General features: G+C 43.0%; 1 protein-coding gene across 1 annotated transcript in view; it reads right to left on the bottom strand.

Annotated features, from left to right (window-relative positions):
• CHD5 (chromodomain helicase DNA binding protein 5) overlaps positions 1-21,863 on the bottom strand; it is a 1,012,157-nt gene that overhangs the window by 266,077 nt on the left and 724,217 nt on the right. Inside the window, exon 27 of the mRNA XM_078640953.1 lies at positions 13,685-13,777. Coding sequence (XP_078497079.1) covers positions 13,685-13,777 — 93 coding nt within the window. The remainder of the gene's footprint in view (positions 1-13,684; positions 13,778-21,863) is intronic.

The following is a 21,863-nucleotide window of genomic DNA, read 5'->3' as shown; positions in this document are numbered from 1 at the left end:
TGCGAATCCTATCCATCCGAATTTAAGGAAAGCCATCACTCTTAAACTTATAAAACATGGTCTAACACCTAGAGGTGGTAGAGCAGTTTTTGTGATAGAGGCACATGAATCTCTCCAGACAGAGGTATTCTACTCATGGATAGTATTCCCTGAATCACATCTAGTAACACAATTGTTTCACTTCTACAAAGAAGATGAACCACCTGAGGAATATATTCCTTTCGAGGATGTTGAAAATCCACTCACATACCAGGAGCTCTGGTTTAAAGGCACCCTAAAACATTTAAATCACATTGCCAGGCTCGGCCCACTAGGTAGACCAGGAGCAACATGGCTGATTTTATCCGGCTACACACCTCATCCTGACATCGAAGTAATGTCAGACGAGGAATTACTTACTCAACTAAAAGAGTTAATAAAAATTTACAGACAATTAGTCCAATATGTAATGCAGACTTTTACAGTACAACCACCATTAACCATTCCAAATCAAACCCCTCACCAGGGTAATACTCTAAAAATTACTCCACAGATGTTACACGCAGTCATGGGTAAAATGCCAGCAAAACGTGAATAAATTCCATTCTGGATAGTTAAAAAAAATTCTCAAATCGAAGCGGTATTTCCTAATACCAGCCCTTATGAGAAACACAAAATTCTAACAATCTGTTAACCAATGGGGAAAACACCACATCTGGAAAACTGCATCACTTGGGGCACAGTCTTTGCTGCCATCTACACTAAAACACATGGTGTTCCGTCTATTGCTGTAATACCTGATGTCCTGAAACAAATTCAAAATGAATATGGGGCAGAGCATGCTCTGAATTTAAGTATGAAGTTACTGAAAATTTTCGACCAGGTCTCAACAATAATATTATCTAATATTAAAGGAGAAGCAGCATCAGTGGCAATCCGCCAGAAATTAAGGGAATTTGATGTAGCAGATCATCTACACGAACTACCCAGAATAATTGAAAAATCCTATGAAGAATTAGGCAGAGACAGTTTGGGTGGGTAACCAGTTAAACCACAACTGTCTGGAGGTCCTAAGAAGGACTCTATTAAACAAAATCCTACATCTTCTAAAAAGAAGTGGGAAAATAACAAACAACTTTCAAAAGAGAAACGTTCTCAATCCAGAGGTACGTCTCCTCAAAAGTAGCCCTCTGAAAGGAGGTATAACCTCAGGAATAGGGATAATTTGAGAAAACCTGATGGGTATCAAGATCAATGTTTCCTCTAATTTTTTTCCTCTGTGTGGGGTAGTGTAAGGTCTCTGTGCACTGCAGCCCAGGCTATGTGCGTCAAGAACCAGACCGCGCGTGTGGGTGCAGCACCAAATATCACTCCAAATGTTTGCTTAAAAAAGTGAAAGGACGGTGCATTTCCACACCTGTAGCACCACATGAAGGGTCTAAAGACTGGTGTTCAATTTAGATAATCACGCCATGACATGAATGTGTTACACAGGCAAGTACACTTTGGGTTTAGAAAAGCATAGGATTCCAATGATGGTACCTTAAGATTTTACTAAAGATCCTCATCTCGAGCACTGTTCATAGGGTGGGAAAATGTTGGGAGCCTCTACAAGATCACATATATACAATACACATGGATATGAAACTAGATGAATCTGGCTATGGGCGACTTGGAGAAGCCTTTAAATACACAGAGTGCAAGCATTGAGTCTAGCCTCACATTGACCCGCGGCGCCTTATCTTATTTTCCGGCTCCTGAAACTACTGATCTTAAACACAGAGTTGAAGAAAACCATCTTCCAATACTGCCCCACGCATTGGCTTGCCCAAGGAGTTTGTAGTAATTACAAGGAGACTGATCTAGCATCACCCAGCTTGTCATTGAGGTGCCTTACTCAGTGTTTGGTTAAAATTAGAACACCCTTTCAAGCAATAATACAGTAAATTACCTTTGACACAATTCTGTCCCGAGTCACTATCAGGAAAGTGTATTTGTTGTGCTTGATCCCATTAAAATGGAAAAGGTTGAAGGAGTGGCGGATTTCAGAAAGGAAAGAATCTATTGTGATTTAATGTAGTTCTCTGTTCATATTAGTTTGTTTTGTTTAATTTTGATTCTTCTTGAATCTGAACATTTGTGAGAGATAAAAGGTTCACACCTTTTAATTGCTACCTAGTACCGGTGATCACTCATGTTCAAGTGTTAGTAGTTGAATAGTGGTTATTGAAAGTAGATGTGAAGACGTCTTTTTCAAAGAAAATCCTGCAATACCTTGTATTGCAAAGGAATTGGTCACTATTCAATGTGCTTGAAGTGTTATGTAGATGCCTTTTTTATTTCAGAACAATTTTATATGTAAAAAGGAAACATCTTGAAATGCAATACAAGCTTTTTAAAGTATGCAAAGGCAACACACACTAAAATCAGATGTGAAATCACAAGTTCAACAGTTTAAGGTGCAGTACTAATAGGGACTAAAGACTATGTTAATTAATTCACTGTTATATTGGTTATCGATCAAAATGTTGTTAGGAAGCAAAATATTGAGACACATCAGACATAAGAATAGAAATGTCACACAAACACAAGAAAAATATGAAAATGTCACATAAGGAAAATGAAACTTGCCAGATATCTTTTGCTGGAAAGAAAGCGCCACTCATAGTTGTTGAAATGTCACTAATAATTACACTGAAATCATGAAAAGGTCACACAGAGCAATTTGAAAGCTTGACAGCTATGCATGTAATTTCTACATACGTTTCCCTCCTCTTTATGGCTTAATTTTGCTGGTGAGAAAGTGTCACTCACAGCCCTGCCAAGGACCATGCATCAGGTGTTAGAAAAACACATTTCAGTGTGGTGGTCTGCACTGAAATGCAAATTCATGCACAATAGGCATAGCACCTGCCTTGGCTGTCAAGTCATAATGCTGCTACGCAGGCCTGTGTGAGAGAGCTGCTTGTGGTAGGCTTTGCGGGCTGCTGGCTACAATGTATTAGTTAAAATAGGAAGTAATCCTCATGGCTGCGTGCGGCAGTACGCAGGACGTGGCAATGCCAGGGCAGTGCTTACACCGCAGCGCGGTAATTTAGGCATAATCCCTGCCACTGCCGAGACCCAATTCCTCGGACCTGTGGCGGCCGCTGGAGTCCAGAGCACGCACTGAGCTGCTGCTGAGTCTGAATGCAGCCCGGAGGCACGTTTGCCGAGGTAGTCATTCGTTGTGGCCAGGAGGACTCTGGTTTATATGATTCGAGAGAGGACAAAGCTCTGGTAAAATAGGTGCATCGGTGCTTGTTGGTGTGCTCGCTTTTAAAATGCATGCTTTTAATGAATATGCATACTTAAGCTCATGGTATTTAGAGAAAAAATGTGCCTTGGAGTTGAAAACATTCCCGACTTCAGTGTGTATAATTTTTATTGATCCAGCTAGCTCTTTAGTGGGGCGATCAGCGCCCCATTTGTACACCGGTGGAGCCAGAGGACAGGGCGCCAGTCACAGTGCCACGCAAGGAGAGAGTAATTTTCTACCTTTGCACCAGGACTCTTGACTTAATTGCTACAGTAGGCTCAGCAAGGCTGTGTGTGTGCGCGCGGTGTGAGGGAGGATTGAGTTTGGGGGGGAAATCTCAGTGTGGACTGAAGGTGGATGGTCCCAACTTCTCAATTCAACAGAAGGTGATCTTGAATTGAAGTCAGCTGTTTATGCCTAGCTCATCTATTTGATGTAATTTATCATCGTTGACAAAGATTGATAGGATTAAAGCTGTTTGGGAACGGTTAGAAAATGGAGTGAAATGTAGATAATTTGGAGAGGCAGAGACTATGCCTTTGAGGAACGCCATGGACCAGATTCATTGGACTCCCATCAAAAGATAGCAGCCTAATTTTTCCACAGACAATAAACCAGGCTGCCAGCTGACAACCGACTTTCGCAAGACTGTCCATGCCTACACACACAAGAAGTGTTAGAGATGTTTTACGTTTATTTCCCCATCATTTTTCGCTTTACAAAGACTTGTTCTACTGGGTTTTTTGACACTATAATACATAAACCTTCAAACGTTACACATAAGAAGACAAAACATTAAAATGTCACACGTAAGCACACTGAAAACTTGGCAGCTTTGTTCAGACTGGAACAAGAACATTTGATTCTAGGACAACCATTTCAACAAAAGAAAATGTTAAGTCATTTCTTCATCAGGCCAGATCGTTTTGCCTGGCTTACACTGCCCTCGTTCAGTTTTTTAAATCCCAAGAGACCTCTTGTTTCTGCTTTTATTTTAGACTTTATAAAACTCTGTATTTACTTTGTATAACTGCTATAAATCCTTCATTTAGGCGCTTACTGTATCACGTCAGGACTATGGCAGCAACCTTTATTTGAGAGATGCTCACCTAACGTGCCCCCTCTGACAATTTCCATCTTCCTTTGCCAGGCCCAGCCCCACCCCCACCCCCACCACTCTTAAACTTTGCCAGCTGTCACTATTTGCTACATTTCTTTTGGTCATAGTGGGTAGCTGCGGGGATGAATGTGGGCCTTTGCGATAATAATCATGTTAATTGCAGCGCAGGTGTGCACTGCAATTAACAAGAATACTATCTCAAAGGCCCACATTCAGCTGCGCACTTTTAACAAAAGAAATGCAGGGTCAAAAACGACATGTGATTCTTAAAGCACACGTTGTGTATGACCCTGCATTTGTTTTGCTAATATTGCGTGCCTGAATGTGGGCATTTGAGATAGTATTGTTGTTAATTGCAGTGCACACCAGCGTTGCAATTAACAAGAATATTATCTCAAAGGCCCACATTCAGCCCCGCTGCTGCCCACTATTAGCTAAAGAACTGCAGGGTCAAACACGATGTGTGATTCTTAAAACACACGTTGTGTATGACCCTGCATTCCTTTTGCTGATGGTGCGGGCTGAATGCGGGCCTTTGAGATAGTATTCTTGTTAATTGCAGCGCCCGTGTGCACCGCAATTAGCATGAAAACTATTTGAAAGGCCCACATTCAGCCCCGCAGATGCCCACTACTAGCAAAGGAATGCAAAGTCAAACACAACATGTTCTTTAAGAATCATCTGTAAGAACATGTTGTGCTTTAGATTACCACATTCCTTTTCCTAATAGTGCATGCCAGCGGGGCAGTTAGTGGGCCTTTGTAAAAGTATTCATATTAATTACAGCACATGACGGCGCTGCAATTAACATGCATACTTTCACAAAGGCCCACAAACTGCCCCGCTGGCATGCCCTATTAAGAAAAAAAATGCAGCAAGTGCAGGCGCCACTTGCTCGTAAACCCGAGCCCTCCCTAACCATACAGGGCACAAGGGAGAAGACACTTTCCTGACGGTCAGCTGTATCCTCTCCACCGTCGCCTCCAGCTCTGAATCCGGCAACAAGGAAATTACTGTTTTTCGCGCAGCTCCAGTATTAAAAGCGGCGGCGCGAACAGACTTAAAGGCTGTTGTGTGTGTGTGTGTGTGTGTGTGGGTGTGTGTGTGTGTGTGTGTGTGTGCGCTACAATTGGGACACTGCGCGCTTGTGGAGACTTCAGTGTGCGCGCGCACCCGCCCACGTTCTATGGAACACTGATCAAGATACTGATACACGTTACTCCAGTATCTTTCAGATATCGTCACAGACATCCGAAAGAGGAGGACGGTCAGACAAAAAAGAAGAATGCGTCAAGTCCGTTGACAATCAACACGTTCAGAAAAACAAAACTAAAACTAAATTTTCCAAAAAGAAGGTAGCAGTTCTGAAGATCAGACATGCGGAGAATTCTGAGAACACAACTCAAGAATGGAGAATGGGCTCAGACAATGTTGGACAGTGCAGCAGAAGTAACAATAGCTCGCCAGAACCTGAAGGAACTTCTAGAGACAGTCAACTTGAATGAGTACATACAAGTAGAGACTGTAGACACCAAGGTTAGTTCTCCACAAAAGTTATATGAAATAACACTCCAGATGGTGGGAGACATACCAAGAAAAGTGAAAGCACACTTTTGGGAGAGACTTTCAAAGGGTTACGATATACTTCTAGCAGAACAGGACTGGCCACCAGAATTTGTCAGGGAGTGCCCACATCGCGAAGACATTATGCCAGCCTCCTCCAACCATGTTCCAGTACATTTAAAATATACTTATGCCAGGAAATGGGCAGTTGCCCAGGCCCCAGCATTATACAAAAATCATGTAGGATGGCATGAGGACTCACTTCATCATAAGATCCAGTTAAACAATCAACCTACTGCACAAAGGCAGTACCCAACTAAGCAAGAAGCTAAAAAACAGGTCAGGGAGGTCTTAGATCAACTTGAATACCAAGGGGTGATTGAAACATGCACCTCATCAATGAACAATCCTTTGTTTTCTGTTTCCAAACCAGACAATACATAGCGTCTAGTTTTGGATTACAGACACGTAATAATAATAATAATAAAACCACTTTTAGAGCGCCTGGTTACACTCAAGACAGTGTGTCCACGCGCTTAGAAATGCTACTGCTCCCTAAAGAGGCCGAGGACCGGGACTGGACTGGATCCTAGGCTACAAAGAGGCAATTATTTACTTGGGAAGAGGTGAGTTTTTAGTTTTAGTCTAAATCTCATTTCGGAGGGCTCCATGCATAAGTCAAGAGGGAGATTGTTCCAGTGTTTACTCACTAGAAAGCGAAAGGAGCTACCTCCCATCCTGGTCTTGCGAACGCGAGGAAGTTGAAACAACATCGCTCCGGCAGATCTGAGGTTCCGGACAGGGCGATGGATAGTGAGAAGGTTTCGCAGGTAACCTGGGCCTTTTCCCTGGGCAATGCGATGGGCAAAACAGAGTGCTTTGAACTTGATGCGCTCCTCAATAGGGAGCCAATGAAGTTTTCGTAGAGCCGTTTTTCCAGATGCCCTGCGTGGAAGGTTAAGTACCAGGCGGGCGGCAGCATTTTGGACGCACTGCAGTTGGTGTATGCCTTTTTTGCTAAGGCCAAGGAGAAGAGCATTGCCGTAGTCCAAATGTGGTGTGACTAGGGCGTGAATAAGTGTTTTCCTGGCACTGATGGGGAGCAGGTCGAGGACTTTTCGGAGTGTTTTTAGTATTCCGAAACATTTTCCCGTGATTTTGCTGATCTGTTGCTTGAAGGAGAGCTCTGCATCCAGTATGATTCCTAGATTTCTAACAGACTCCGCCGGGAGGGGGATCGCCCACAATTCTGTTGGCCACCAAGCCTGCGACCAGGCAGAGGAGGACTTTCCAACCACCAATTGTTCTGTTTTATCGCCATTGAGGCGTAGGCAGTTGTTGTTCATCCACCCTGCCACAGCCAGCATGCAGTTGGAAAAGTTAGTGGTGTCCTCTGCCTGATTGTGGGTGAGTCTGATCATTAGTTGGGTATCGTCAGCATATGTGACGATATCCACACCAAAGGCTTCCACAATATGAGCTAGGGGCTCCATATAAAGATTGAACAACGTAGCGCTCAAACTTGAGCCCTGTGGAACCCCATGTCTCAGCTTGCGAAGAGACGATTTGTGAGGAGGGCAGTGCACCTGAAAACTCCTGTTTTCTAGAAAGGATTTTATCCATTCTAGGGCTGATCCTTCTACTCCCAAGTCTGAGAGGCGAGACAGCAGCGTTGAGTGCAGCACGGTGTCAAAAGCTGCACTGAGATCTAGTAAAACCAACGCTGCCGTCTGCCCCTCATCTACAAGTTGTCTCAGACATTCTGTGGAGAAGAGAACCGCTGACTCTGTTGAGTGGCCTGCTCTAAACCCTGACTGTGTGGGATGGAGAAGCGAGTTCTCCTCGACAAATTTCATGAGTTGAATGTTCACTACTTTCTCCACCACTTTCCCACAGAAGGGGAGGAGGGAGATAGGGTGGAGATTTTGTAGCTGGGAGATATGTATGTTGGCTTTTTTTTTCAGGGGTATAACCTGTGCCGTTTTCCATACGTCAGTTACGTGGCACTCCTGAAAAGATAAGGTGATCAGGTGTTCAATCTGATCAATCATGCAGTCAAGGGCTCCCTTACCGCGATTGGGAGAGATCACATCATGGGGAGAGCCGGACTAAATGCCGTTTGCGATGGTAAGCAGGTCTAGCCTCTCAGGAACTATAAAGCATGTCAACTGGGACTTGGTAGCAGAATCACTTCTCACTACCGAGTATTTAGTCGGCATGCTACCTGGGTTTTCAGAGAATCCACCACAGCCTGTGCCTCCTTGCAATTAGGATCCTCAAAGTGGAGATTAAGGTCTCCTAGAATGAGAAATTTCTTATACCGAAGTGCATGCTGAGTTATCAGTTCTGTCAGTTGATTGCAGAACTGTGAAGTCTTACCTGGAGGCCGGTATAAGAGGAGTCCATTGATTATATTTTTTGGATTGCTTTTATTGTAAAAAATACACCTTCACTATTGGGCAATGTAGCCGTCTCTAAGGTACAATGTAGGTCGCTTTTGTAGATCATTGCCAATCCTCCACCTTTCTGCCTTTCTCTGTCAATTCTGAGCAGGCTATATCCTGCGGGGACAGCTTCCAGAATTTCGGGAGTTGACGCTCCATCTAACCATGTCTCTGTTAAAAAGAGCACATCGAGATCTCCCTCTAGCACCAAGTCATGTATCTCTAATTTGTGCTTTTTCAGGGATCTACAATTAAGTAATGTCAGCTTCATATTTATCAGCATCAACTCATCATTCCTCCCCCCGCAAGTGGTAAAGCGGCAGGTCGCACAATGCGGCGTTGGTGAGTCCACTGACATGGTAAGGTGGCAACTATCTTCAACATTGGGGCGGAGGGCAAGTAGGTCACTTGTAGTATACCTGCTTTTTATTCGATTATTTCTGGCATTGGAGATGAAAGGGGCAGGGGTTCTAGCCCCGATCGGCCGCGGACGGGCGCAGACGGGCTCGCCTTTGGCGCACCACCGGCGCGCCCGCTGCGCCCGCCCGCTGCGCGAATGGAAAGGCGTCATCTTTTTATCCAGTGGGAGGCGGGCAGGAAGTGTCCAACTACTGGACCGCTACCGTATTCCTTCCCCCAAGATGGCGTCACTCCTAGCCTACCGGTGTCAGCACCTAAATCGGCTGCACCGGTCAGGAAATGGCATCGAGGGGCTTCGGAGCAACGTCATTCTTACACCGAGGGGTAAGTAGTGCAAGCAGATAAAAATGAGCTAATTAAAATATTATACAGTTTTTACAAATATTTTTAAAACTCTTGTTGTAAAATATTTGCAGTGCAAAATGCACACGGTACAGCATTAATGAATAACATTGTGCGTAAAAAATATAAAGCCACAGTAGATATTTCTAACGGTTTCTTTTGTCAAAACATAGAACCTGAAAGCAGGTATTTGACAGCTTTCTCAATAATGGGGACTCAGGGTCACTTCTGTCGACTCCCTCAAGGGTTCAAGAACAGCCCGGGGTTATTCTCAGCAAGAGTAACAGAGTTACTACAAATTTATGATGACGAGGAATTGTCATATGTCGATGATATCTATCTGACAGATGATGACCTGGATAGGCACTTGAACAGGGTGAACACCATTATATTGGGATTCGCCTCTGATGGTTATAAATTCAATTTAAAAAAATCAAGAATTGCTCATCTAAATGTCCTTTTCCTAGGATATGAACTATCAAATGAAGGCAAAAGCCTGGCAGCCAACTTTATAGAAAAGTGTGCGCTGCTCCAACTACCAAAAACGCTGAAATAATTATAGTCGATTCTAGGTTTCCTGAATTTTGGAAGAACTTACATTCTAAACTACGCAGAAAGGGTTAAACCTCTCCATGAATTAATCAAACCTGATTTTAAAATCACACATTGGACACAGGAACACACAGATATTCTGCGTTCACTACAAGCTGACATGTTAGCAACAAAACACTTACAAACACGCGTAAACTTACGCAACTTAGTGATCCGAAACATTCCGGGTCAATACGGATTCACCTACTTAACTTTTAACGAAGGTGAAAAAGTACCAATTGCATACAAATCACATTTGTACAGACAAGCAGAAATGAAATTTACGTCAACAGAAAAAATTCTGACAGCAGTTCAAACTGCTCTAGCAAAAGAAAGCGCCCTTGCTCAGGGGAAATGCATTATGGTCGTAAGTCCTGTACCAGCCTTAGAGGCAGTTAGAAAAGCGAGCATTCGAAATGCAAAAACTTTACGTCCAAGATGGATACAATGGGTTAATTCACTTGCTGCAACTGATGTTGAATATGTTTTTGATCCTTATTTGAAAACACACGCATTTCTGCAAAACGAACACGAATGTCCTCTGCCTACTGAGATTCTCCCTCTTGACCAGTACGAATTTCTAATTTATACTGACGGATCTGCACAACCCGCTACGGGGGGTAAGCAAGCTTATTGTGCAGCGTGCGCTATCATTAAAGGTCATAAGCGCGATGGCAAATTCCAACCGATGGTCACAAAAACACAATCTCTAGGAGATTGTACAGCTCAGCAAGCTGAACTACAAGCATTCAAAATGGCACTTGAAAATATGGACCGCGAATTCCTCACACTCATAGTGTGTGATTCTCTTTACTGTGTTCAATCATATAATGAATATTTACAGAATTGGCTTCAAAATGGTTTCAAAGATGCAAAAGGTGGCACAATCAAGCACAAAATGCTTTGGGAACAAGTAGTTCAGTTGTGAAACGGACTACAAAACACTCACGTGATACACACGCTGAGTCATCAACGTGATGGCGTTCACGTTAAAGGGAATTAGTTGACTGATGAAGCCGCGAAAGGGGCTGTGCAAATAGCTTCCGTACCTGCAATCACTTGTTCAAAAACGAGAATAGACAGTGAAATAATACTGGCTGTCAATGCTTCAAGCAAAGGCAGCGGTGCAGCGTTACCTAAAGGGTTTCCACTCAAATACTCATATATAATTGATGCGAACACCGTTCCGTTTGCTTGAATCCCTGGAGTGAGGGATAGGGTAATTCCAAACATGGAATATAGATTAGGACTAATCCTAGCAGCACATAGAGGGCTCGCTTCTGTTCATGCAGGTGTTTCCGCCACAGTGTTGTTATTAAAACAACAATACTGGTGACCCGGAATTAGGGAACAGACCAGAAACTATGTTTTGGACTGTGAAATATGCCAAAAGATGAAAGTCTCTACTGTGAAACGTCCTGAGCAGACGCCCCTGTTAATCTCAGATAAACCATTAGCATTTGTTTACCTGGACCACTGCGGTCCCTTACAAAGGGATGGTAACTATAAATATATCATGGTCGCAGTGGATTCGTGTTCAAGGTTCCTTTGGATGAGGCCTAAGCGCTCGGCTGCAGCTCGAACTGTTATAAAAGATTTGCGAGTCTTTATTGGCACATACGCAATTGGCACACTACATTCTGACCAGGGCCCTGCGTTTAGCTCTCGAGCTTACAAAGAAGCCATGGCCAGTTTGGGCGTAACATTGCGGTACTCTTGTCCATTCCATCCTGAGGGAAATTCTGTTGTGGAAAGAAAAAACTGTGACATAAAGCAGTCTATAACAGCTAGAGTATTAGGTTCAGGTATGGGTGGGTCAAATATCTTTATGGGGTCCAACGTAGTCTTAACAACTTGCTAAGAAGTTCTCTAGGGAGTATCACTCCATATGAGGTCCTATTTGGGAGAAGAACGTTGGTTCCGGACCTTGATTGTCATGGAACAGTGGTGGAAAAACTGGGGAAAAACCAACCGTCCCAGCAAGGCCGGTCTGGATCCCAAAGCTTGGTGATCTAGTCGGAGAAAAGATCGTGGACAAGAAGGAATTTGGGCCTTCCTACAGATAACCAGGACCTGCCCTAGCAATCCACAGATCAAGAACAGTTTTACTGCTGCCCCTTGCTGGTAAAAAGGAGAACAGATTTGTGTCCATCGACTGGTCAAACCACACTATGTGGCCAATACTAAGCAGTAGGCCAAGTGGACTCCGCCAATGTAGCAGACGCACTCATCTAGCTACAATCCAAGATGTTCAAACTGAGAGACTCATCACCTTTGAAGACTCTGCAGTGAGAAAAGAAGGACTATGCAGGACTATGCAATAAAGCCATGGAACTCGTTCCTCTTGAGACCCAAATAACAGTTCGTTCTGATACACCTGTCTACAACGAAGTAGCAAGTGATCAAGTGGTTCCAGCGATTTCAACGAATCCTGATGCAATTCCAACCATTGACAGAACTGCCTCTGGCTATTTCATTAACTTTGATACGTTTTCTGAGGATCCCAGTGAACCTGAAACGACGCCAGCACAAAGTACTTTCAAAGAACAAGCAATAGACTTTTTTCATCACCTGAGAAAGACTTATCTGGTCTCACCAGGGATTGAACTATGGATTGTTTTGGGAATATTCTTCTTTCTACTTTGGTTAGCTCTGGTAATAACTCTGGGTATGCTGATAAATGGAAGATATATTCATATGGACACAGCAAGTAAAAGAGTGAACTTACTTCTCCAGCCACACAAATCATCCCATAGTGAACAAAGAGACTTGTTGCAGTGAACATCACAGCCGCTCCTATACCGGATGGTATAGTTTGGGACAGAACTGAATATTACATTTTGGCCCGTCGGAGCTGTTGAAGATTCTACACCAATTCAAGATTTCATTAAGTGACTTTATTACCTATAGTACCTTTTCTAATGATTGGGACTTAACTGTTAATAATATGATGTCTGATCTAGAAATGTCTGCAGTTTCACAAATCATTACTATTTAGAGGGTTCATCAGACTATGGACAAATGTATTGTTATAACCATTATGGTCTCTAGTCTAGTTATGTCATAGCCTTCTGTGTTATCTTCGTAGGTACCTTCATTTTTCAGCCTCATGAAGCGAAGTATTGATTGTTATACATGTTGTACATTATGAGATGCATTGGTAGGTTTATTGCAGTCAGGAATCACAGTAAACCTTGCTTCTTGGCAGGTTCTGACAAAGATTGTCAAACCTCATGATTAGACCAACAAGAAGGAAACAACCAACATTTACGACACAGATAAAATGCTAAGCATGCAATGCTTTGTGGATAAATAGATAAATAACAATGGAACAGGGAGATCTTAAGGATTTTGGGGGTCTTGGGCCAAACTTATTTTGGGGTGCCCCTGCTGGAAACAGCTTTGCATTTATGATTTAGTTTCAGCTCTTTCATACCCTGTTTTGCCAGGTCACTGACAATGCACAGGCACACTCCTCCAAATTCTAAATGTTTTACATCTAATATTCAGGAATAGTGGCGTGTGTTTTCAATATTCTAACACAGCAGCAGCTCACTAATAATAGTAATCACTGTGACACCATCCCATTTATCATATGTGAGGACCTGTTTTGATCTAAAAGTAACTTTTTTATGATTGCTGTTTGAAAACATAAACACAACAATTCTCTACAAAATGAACTCTTCATACCCAACTGTCCAATGCCAATTTCCACAGAGTAGGGAGTCAATTCTATAGTCTCTACTATTCCACTCGACAAAGGGTTCTTGAGGCTGGTCACATAATTTAATACCATGTTTTTGAAAGCCTATTTCCTCAAATAAAGTATTTTCCAACCTACTGATAATCCGATTGCAATTCTTGAGCATTTTTTCACAAATCAAAATCCATTAGGATAAAGGGATGGAAAAGGAAGGCATTACTTACTCTGACCTTCCGGTCTTTCTTCAAAATCTTCATCTTCATCCTCAGAGCCAACCGAGTATTCTGATTGGTTGTCAGAAAGTTCATCTTGCCACTCTGTACAGCAGAAATAAATCATAAAGACATAGATCGGATTTGTTGGCACACAATATTGGGTAGTTCTTTAGCAGATACAAATAAAAAAGCTCTCAAACCGAGACCAGTGATTCATGAAAAAGTGCACTTATTCTCCTTTGAAGGCAACAGTGCCATTGTGGAAGAATATTAACACATAGATCTTTACCTTGGGTCCTAGCTTAAAAAGTGATGCAGGGCCTTTTCTGTTGTTATCCATGCAGTAGCACTAGCGAGCTGTAAATTGCTGGCAATCTGTTGTCTCACGCTTGCGAGGAGCCACTAGACAGCAATAAGTACTTATTCATGCTAAAGTGACGAAAAGAGGTGCAAGATCTTGAAAAAATGTTTACTTTCAAGCGCTAACCTTTTTTCACTGGAAACTTTCCCTAAAGGTTGAACTTTGCACTGGTGTTGTGCTACTGTGAGTCAAGGGGGGGTTCCATTGGTGGTACTTGGGTGTTCCTAAAGCTAACACCCATGTTTTTGATGCATGATAGGGAAAGAGCAGGAGTGTGCCGTATTTAATAATATATGATGCATTCCTGCCTTTTCCCTACGCTGGCGCACAATGTGCTGCCTAGGGCCAATGCAGGCACCCTCGCACTATGGTGCAAGGGTGCCTACATTGTAAGCAGGAGTGTTTTTGGCGAGGAAGAGACACCAAAAGCAATTTCTTGAGGCATTTCCCTTTTTCTATTTGTGCTGCAGAATACAGCACACATAGAGGAAAAAACAAGGAGAAATAAAGGTTTTTCTCCTCGTTACATCTTTCCTGTGGATGCATAGCACTTTGACACATTACCAGGTCTACCAGTAATAGTAAATCTGGGAATGTGCTTGCTAGAACTGGGATTCCTGGTTAGCTGAGGTATGCACCCAGGCACTCTAGTCAGAGTAAGCTAAATACACACTAAAAGATAATCTTGCTCACTCTCAGGCAGCTTGGCACAGAGCAGTCAGGGGTATCTAAAGAGGCAATGTGTAAAATATTTGTGCAACACATACACACAGTAAAACAATGAATACACCATAAAAGGACTCCACACAGGTTTATAAAAATAGTTTAATATATTATAAACAAAACAAGACCAAAACAACAAAAATTGAATGAACAGAAGTTGAGATATCGAATTCTAAAGGAATACATGCAGTAAAGTCCATAGAAGCAAGCAGTGCTAAACAGGTTCAAGGTGTAATGTATTTAAAAGTAACAAAACAGTTAAAAAGATTTTAAAAAAAACTCAATAAAAAATCTCTATTAGCGAGGGATGTGAAGAGATCCATTTGCCCCTTCTTGCTCCTTCCACCCCAATTACCACTAATCAGTGCAGAGAAGAGATAACATTTAACAGAGCAAAGACAGCCCCACCACCTGGCGGGTATATGATAGTACAACATGATATGGGCATCATCAGCAATAAATAAATACGCCTGAAGCTCAGAACTAGAAGACCGGAAGAAGCACCAGCAAACATGAACACAAAATTAGCACCCTTCTTAGCTTCAAACCTTGAGTGTAACCTCAAGCACATCCACATTTCCACTTTTTGTATACCCGTAAAAGTTTCGAAGATGTCTTGTGGTGTAGTTCCTATAAAACTATGAAGGAATTGTGCGTTTGGACAACATACACTGTAGGATTTATGTCAGACTGGTTCTGAACACCCCCACTGGGTATGTTGGCCTTTTGTACCAGCTAGCTCACAGTGCCACTAGAATATCCTCTTATCAAGGAGAGAATAGGTTTTGGCAACCATCGAACATGACAACCCTGATCCCTCAGGACTGTGGAAACAATATACTACCTTTCGCTCAGTCACCCGTGCTAGTTTGGTCAGTCTCAGAGAGATACACAGAATAAACAGGCTCAGCATTTTCAATAAGTATTTATTAAACTCTTGTTATTCTGGTGTAGAATAGAAGAGCTGAAACAACCGTTATACAGTATAAGGTATAAATGATTAGCATTATTATAAAGGTAAATGGATGGTATAGCTCTATCATCTTGCAATAATCATGGATACATACGAGCATATAAAATACATGATAATAAAAAGATGCATTCTTCTACGATGCATCCCTAACTAGATGTGTACTTAGCATGTATGTAGGTGTTAAGCTAAGAATCCTTCTAGGATGATGTCAACCCCATTACCTGAAGTGAGAGACTGTGGGACCCCGTCCTGGTCTTGATATGACACCCCACTAGGGATGTTTTAGACCACTGCAGGCTGGAGTGTCTGCATGCAGGAACCTCAGCGTCTCTGGTTAGTGTGTCAGCTGGGAAGTCTCGGTCTCCTCTGTCTATCTTAGCAAGATGTGATGTATATATATCCATAGGTCTCCCATGGGTCCTACCTCACTGTATTACTGTGTCGGTGTAAGGATGACATTGGGCATGAACTTTATACATAGATATTATACAGGAGATGGTAGTCCTGCTGTGCTTCCAAGAATCTTCTTGTATATTGTATGAGATTTCGAACTAGGGAACACCTGCGTTCTGAATGCAGTGTTGCATCAAGGTAAAAGGTCAGTCCCTGTAAACCGTTACAAGTGTAATGTAGGGCAGAATATAGGTGGAAGGTTATGAGCTACCTGACCCTATATCAGGGTACCTATTTGGAATATAACACCCTCTCCTCTTCCGAATGGACAACATATTTAAATTCTAAACGTACCTCTAAGATGACTAGAAACTGGTACGCAAATAGTTAAAAAACAATCAGTGTTTTGTTTCTGTAAAAACAATTGTTTAAAATTCTAAAAAGCTTAAAATAGAAAAAGGTGAAATGGAAATTGTCACCCAAGCCATAACACTAATGTGTCCATAGGTATAGTTCTAACTACTATAAGCATTTGAAAGCCATGCATGCTCAAAAAAATGACAATTTTGTTATGGAGTTCCAATTTTTATTTTGTTTTTCTAAAAGTCAAATTTTTTCCAGGATACAAGGGGCCAAATGAGTCAAAGGTTTATGTGTCCTGGCTGGTAGACGCAACATTCTCTCTTGGTGTCTGCCTCTGCAGACAACGGTCCCTGTACACCTCGCAGATTATGTCAATTGAGCACAGATGATCTTTTGTACTGTCCACAACCGATGCTGGGGCAGCCTGTGCGCCCTCCAAGGACTGGGTGTCAGAGGAGGAGTTGATATCCATACCAACAGGAGCCGATACTAAATGTGGTGGCTCTAGGAATGCCACTATCAACATTGGATTACGCTGGGGACACTGCAAAACATGGGCCGTTATCTGGTCCAGTAAAGCATCAATGTCCAGTTGCGCACATGATGAGAGTGTCAGACAGAGATCAAGTCAAGTCAAGTCAAATAAGTCTTTATTTCGACACATGTCATAAAAGACTGGACAATTCTAAAAAAAACAATACATTTGTTAAAAAAGAACCAGGGACTAACTATATTGCACTGTGGTGTTGAAAACCCATTATTCCTGCCAAGTAATCATGACTTCTGGTTGTTCCGTTACAGTTAATTGATTGTAATCATTTGTAATCATTTAACATCATCAGTATATTAAAAGGAAAAATATACAAAATTTAAAATCTGGTCAATAATGTAACCTTAAAAAGGTGTGAGGCCATTATAACTTTCGCACTACATTGGTGGTAGTACTTACGAAAATTTAAAATGGAATAAAAACATTTTATTTATTTAAACGTGATTTTATTTTAATTTTTTCCTTCGTATTGCCCACATCCAGTTCAAAAATTTAGACACGGCAATTATTATGCTTTTGGAACAGTCCGTTTTAAAGATCCTTAGTGCCTCTGTGCCGTTACTAATGCCCTTCAGCAAACATATAGACTTTAGCCACCTGTGGCGTGGATGTTTGTACTCTGGACAAATAAAAAAGATGTGGGCTATACTATCTGGTTGGGTAATACAAAATGGACATAATACACTGTTTCCATTCGACCATTTACCAGTAAAAGAGTTAACGGGGAGAGTACCCACCCTGTACTGATGAAACCGTTTCCTATCCTCGGGGGTTGCAATGATGTCCCAATAACATTCATAGGTTGGTTCATGCTTGAGCTCCAGAAAGTCTCGTGTTAGTGATGGGCCATTGGATCTTTGGAAGTCTTGCATTGACACCATTGACCAGTAGAGCTCTTTTAGAATCTTGCGAGGTGTAAAAGGGTTTTCTACAGATTGATCCCACAGTCTGCCCAGACCCATAGCATTATAAACCACCTTGACCTCTCTAAAACAGGGAATTCTACTTGCTGTATCCATGTCCCTGACTTTGAGGAGGGCCTGAGCATACTGGGAGAGTTCTGGTGTTACCCAGAGCCTCCTCCAGTATGCAACCGGTCTGTACCGCGCCACATCCTCAAGTCGCTGGCACCCGAAGTCTAAATAGAGAGGCAAGAGTGGCATAGAAGGCGGAAGTCCCACTAATCCCCTCACAAACTTGTTTTGGGAAATAACCAATGATGAGATGTTGCTGGGCCCCCATAGTTCGGCCCCATACAATATAGAGGCATGTATTTTGGTATCATACATTTTGAGTGCTGGGGCTATGGGTTTAGTGGCCAAGCAACGCAGTTCTCTTAAGAGTACTCCCGCTAGTTGGGCATGTCTGGCAGCTAGATGGTTAATGTGGAGTTTCCATTCGAGCCTTGAACGCACCCTTGCCTTACACCTCTCAGGGTCGGAAACCTGTCGGTGACCTGGCCTTGTTCTCCTCACCGGACCTGTGCAAAATGATTATCATGAAGTTTAATTAAAAAGGCGAGTAATTCCAGTGGCATGCCTTGTTCTTGAAAGACGCTCCACATCTTAAGGCACGGTACCAAGTCAAAAGCCGATTTTAGGTCGACAAATGCCGCATATAGTGTGCCACCTCCAAGAACTACCCACCTCCAATAAATCATAACAAATCTAAAAACCTGATCAACAGTGCTCGTGTGTGCACGAAACCCGGACTGGAGAGGGGACCTCATCTATCCAGTTCAGGATCCTGGACAACACGAGCCTGGCTACCACCTTCTGGACGCAGTCTATCAGGCTAATCGGCCTGTAGTTTGCAGGGTCGGAGCGATCCCCCTTCTTAAAGATGGGGATTATCTCGGCTCCCTTCCCGGTGTCAGGTATTGGGGAACCTTTGGCAATGGCATTTACGAGGGACTGAATATACGGTGCCCATACCCCTTTTCCGTGTATAAGGAGGTCCGCGGGAATACTGTCCAACACGGGCGCTCTGCCCTTCGGGACAGTATTGAGGGCGTGTTCAACGTCTTTTAAACTAAAGTGTAGTGGCATAGTATCAATGTCATTAGGGGAGATGTTGAAGCTCATCCCCATGTCGAGGGTCGGGCATGCACACTGCATCTTAAAATGTGTCACCCACAATCCTGGGGGTCATGGTTTTGCGGGCGAACCATGTGGCGCCCCTTACCCCATTTGACCAAATCCCAGAATCCTGCCATGTTCCTAGTTTGCTTTGCTTCCCGTTGGGCAGACTTATACGACCTCCTTGCAGCTCGTATTCGATCCCTATTTTTTAATCTTATTGTCACAGCTAATAGTTTATAGGCATCCCTGCAACTTTTACCATACCATGATTCTGCCTGCTTTTTTAGACTCTGTTTCGGTACATTTACCTCCTTAATAAAAAAGTCTTTAAGGCTATTAAAAAGAGTTAAGTGAATAGGAACAACCTTTGACAGAAGATCTTGGTCTGTTGTGCATTCACGAAGCTCTAATGTTGCACTTGCCGCTAATTCGCCCATTGATGCTATGTGTTCCTGTTTCAGGAGACATTCAGCCCATTTCACCCTCCTGGTGTCGTTTGTGGGATATATATCAGTGGTGGTCGATCTAGAGTCAGCCTGCTTTCCTTTGTACAAATCCTGTGTTAAGCTTAAAGGATTATGGTCACTTTCCACCCGTTTGACAATGACCATGTCTTTAATTGATGACCAGAACTCTAGATTAAGGAGAATATAGTCTATCCGACTACTGCGCACCCCGTTATCAAATGTAGAATCCCCCCTTTATCAGATTTGGTCCTGCCATTTACAGCCCTTAGTCCCTGCTCTAGGCATAATGCTTTAAGCTGGAGTGCAGCTGGTGACCACCGCTTAATAGGAGGAATAGTCAATTGCGGAATATCCCATGTGAGATCTTCCTCCAATGCTAGTTCGATATCATTATTATTCCATGGTTCGAAGCAGCAGTTGAAGTCTCCTGCTATCAAAAGGTTCCCTTTACCATTGTAATAACTAAGATGGGAGTCTAACTGGGAGACTATCTCTGAGGGTTTACCTCCGGGTTTGCCCCTTGCATATATGTTAAAAATATACAAGTCTCTACATTTGGGGCTTTGTATTCTAATGATTAAAATATCACTGCTGCTTGAATCCAACTGAGTAACTATGTATATAGCATATTGTTTGACCCAGGTTGTCAGGCCTCCCATGGGCCTACCTCTCGTACTTGGAATAGCTGGGTTAAAAAAAAACAAGTATCCCTGCCTAAACTGAGGTTCCATCTGCCAGGTTTCCTGAAATAGAATGACTGAATATGTGTCTATGAATGTTAGCCAGTCTTGGGACGTCAGTTTATTCTTTGGTCCTGCAATATTCCAGGATACCAGGGATTGTGCTATAGGGGGGTTGCTAGTACACTCATTGGGCTGGGACTGGCTGCCTGGGGGGCATTAACAATTGTCGCATGGGTCAATATTGGAATGACAGCTACTGGGCTCTGAACGGTCGCGGTGGAGATTAAATCTGGCGTGGGATTCCTGTTGCGATTTGCTTCGCTATAATATTCCGTCAAGCCCAAGGTAAGTGATGTAGAACTAACTTCCTCCCTTGTAATTTCATGATCTCCCTTGCTTTGTTTGATGGCTATTCCCATTGCATTTGTTAACCAAGGGGTTTCCCAGTCAGGTATTGGCATCTAGGGTGCTCAACGCTTCATAGTGGTTAGAGATAACGATTCCATTGGCAGTGCCGATTGGCCTATTGCCCAACTGCTTGTGGGAGGTTTGTCTTTTGTGCATGTCATGACTATAAACGAACCCAAGCGGTAACATTTTGATGCCCTCCTGGGTAAGTCTTGTTTGTGCACCCCGATCCAGTATATCCCTAACCAATGCTGGTGACCTGAAGCTAAGGACGATACAATCTCCTTGGAAGATCTTCTGTGATGGCCCTACCCATGAGACCCTTCTAACCATCATAAATTGTTCGAAAAGGTGTTTACCTAGTCTTGTTTTCTGGTTTAAATAGTGGAGGGATTTATGCTTTGTGGAGGACCAGTGCTCCTCATCGTAGTTAGCACATTTCGGGACATTTGCAAGGATAATTGTGTGCGGTGTGCCCTCAGGTGGGAGCTGTAGGGGGAAACTGTCTGTCAACTCCTTCCTATCCCTCCTAAAATTGCCTCTAGGGCCCTGTGGTCCAGCGCTTCCCCTGCGTCCCTGCCCAGCATCATGATTCGTTTGGCTTACAGTAATTGGGGCAGGAGCTGCGAGGGGAGCTACCGGTCCAACCCCCTGTGAGCTAAGTGGACCTGGTAAAACACTGTTTTTGGGCTTAGTAGTTTTTGCAACTCCCTGGGTATTTCCTGATGGCAGGGTGTGTTTTCAGATAGGTGTTTCTCAATCTGAGTTAATCTCTGGGAGATAGCATCGAGTTTCACCAGGACAGGACTTATCAATAATAGCAATCTTTCTTCTAGCACTTTTGCTATATCCGATGGTGTATGTGAGGAGTTTGTGTCTAGGGCAGCCACAGATGTGTTAGAGTTACTTGTGCCCCCCTTTGACCCCTCAATTGTACTTGTTCTCACCACAGGGCTTCTAGGTTTAAGTGCACGACTGCTATTTTTAGCCTGTTTTGAGGTCTGTGTGCTAGTTTTAGGGGCACTACACGCCTTCCTTTTTCTGGACTGAGCTTTCCTAGTCGTGCCGTCTATGGATTTTATTTGCCCCGAACGGGTATGTGTGGGAGAGAGAGCTTCAGTCAAACTAGATGAGTTGACTATATGCGATGCTCCTAGTGTGCCCTGCTCAGGTGTAAGTGCCGTGT

Source organism: Lissotriton helveticus, chromosome 5_1, assembly GCF_964261635.1.
Source record: "Lissotriton helveticus chromosome 5_1, aLisHel1.1, whole genome shotgun sequence".
In the NCBI taxonomy this organism is placed as follows: Eukaryota; Metazoa; Chordata; class Amphibia; order Caudata; family Salamandridae; genus Lissotriton; species Lissotriton helveticus.
The sequence above is the reverse complement of the archived record's forward strand: the minus strand, read 5'-3'. Positions and strand labels throughout refer to the sequence as shown.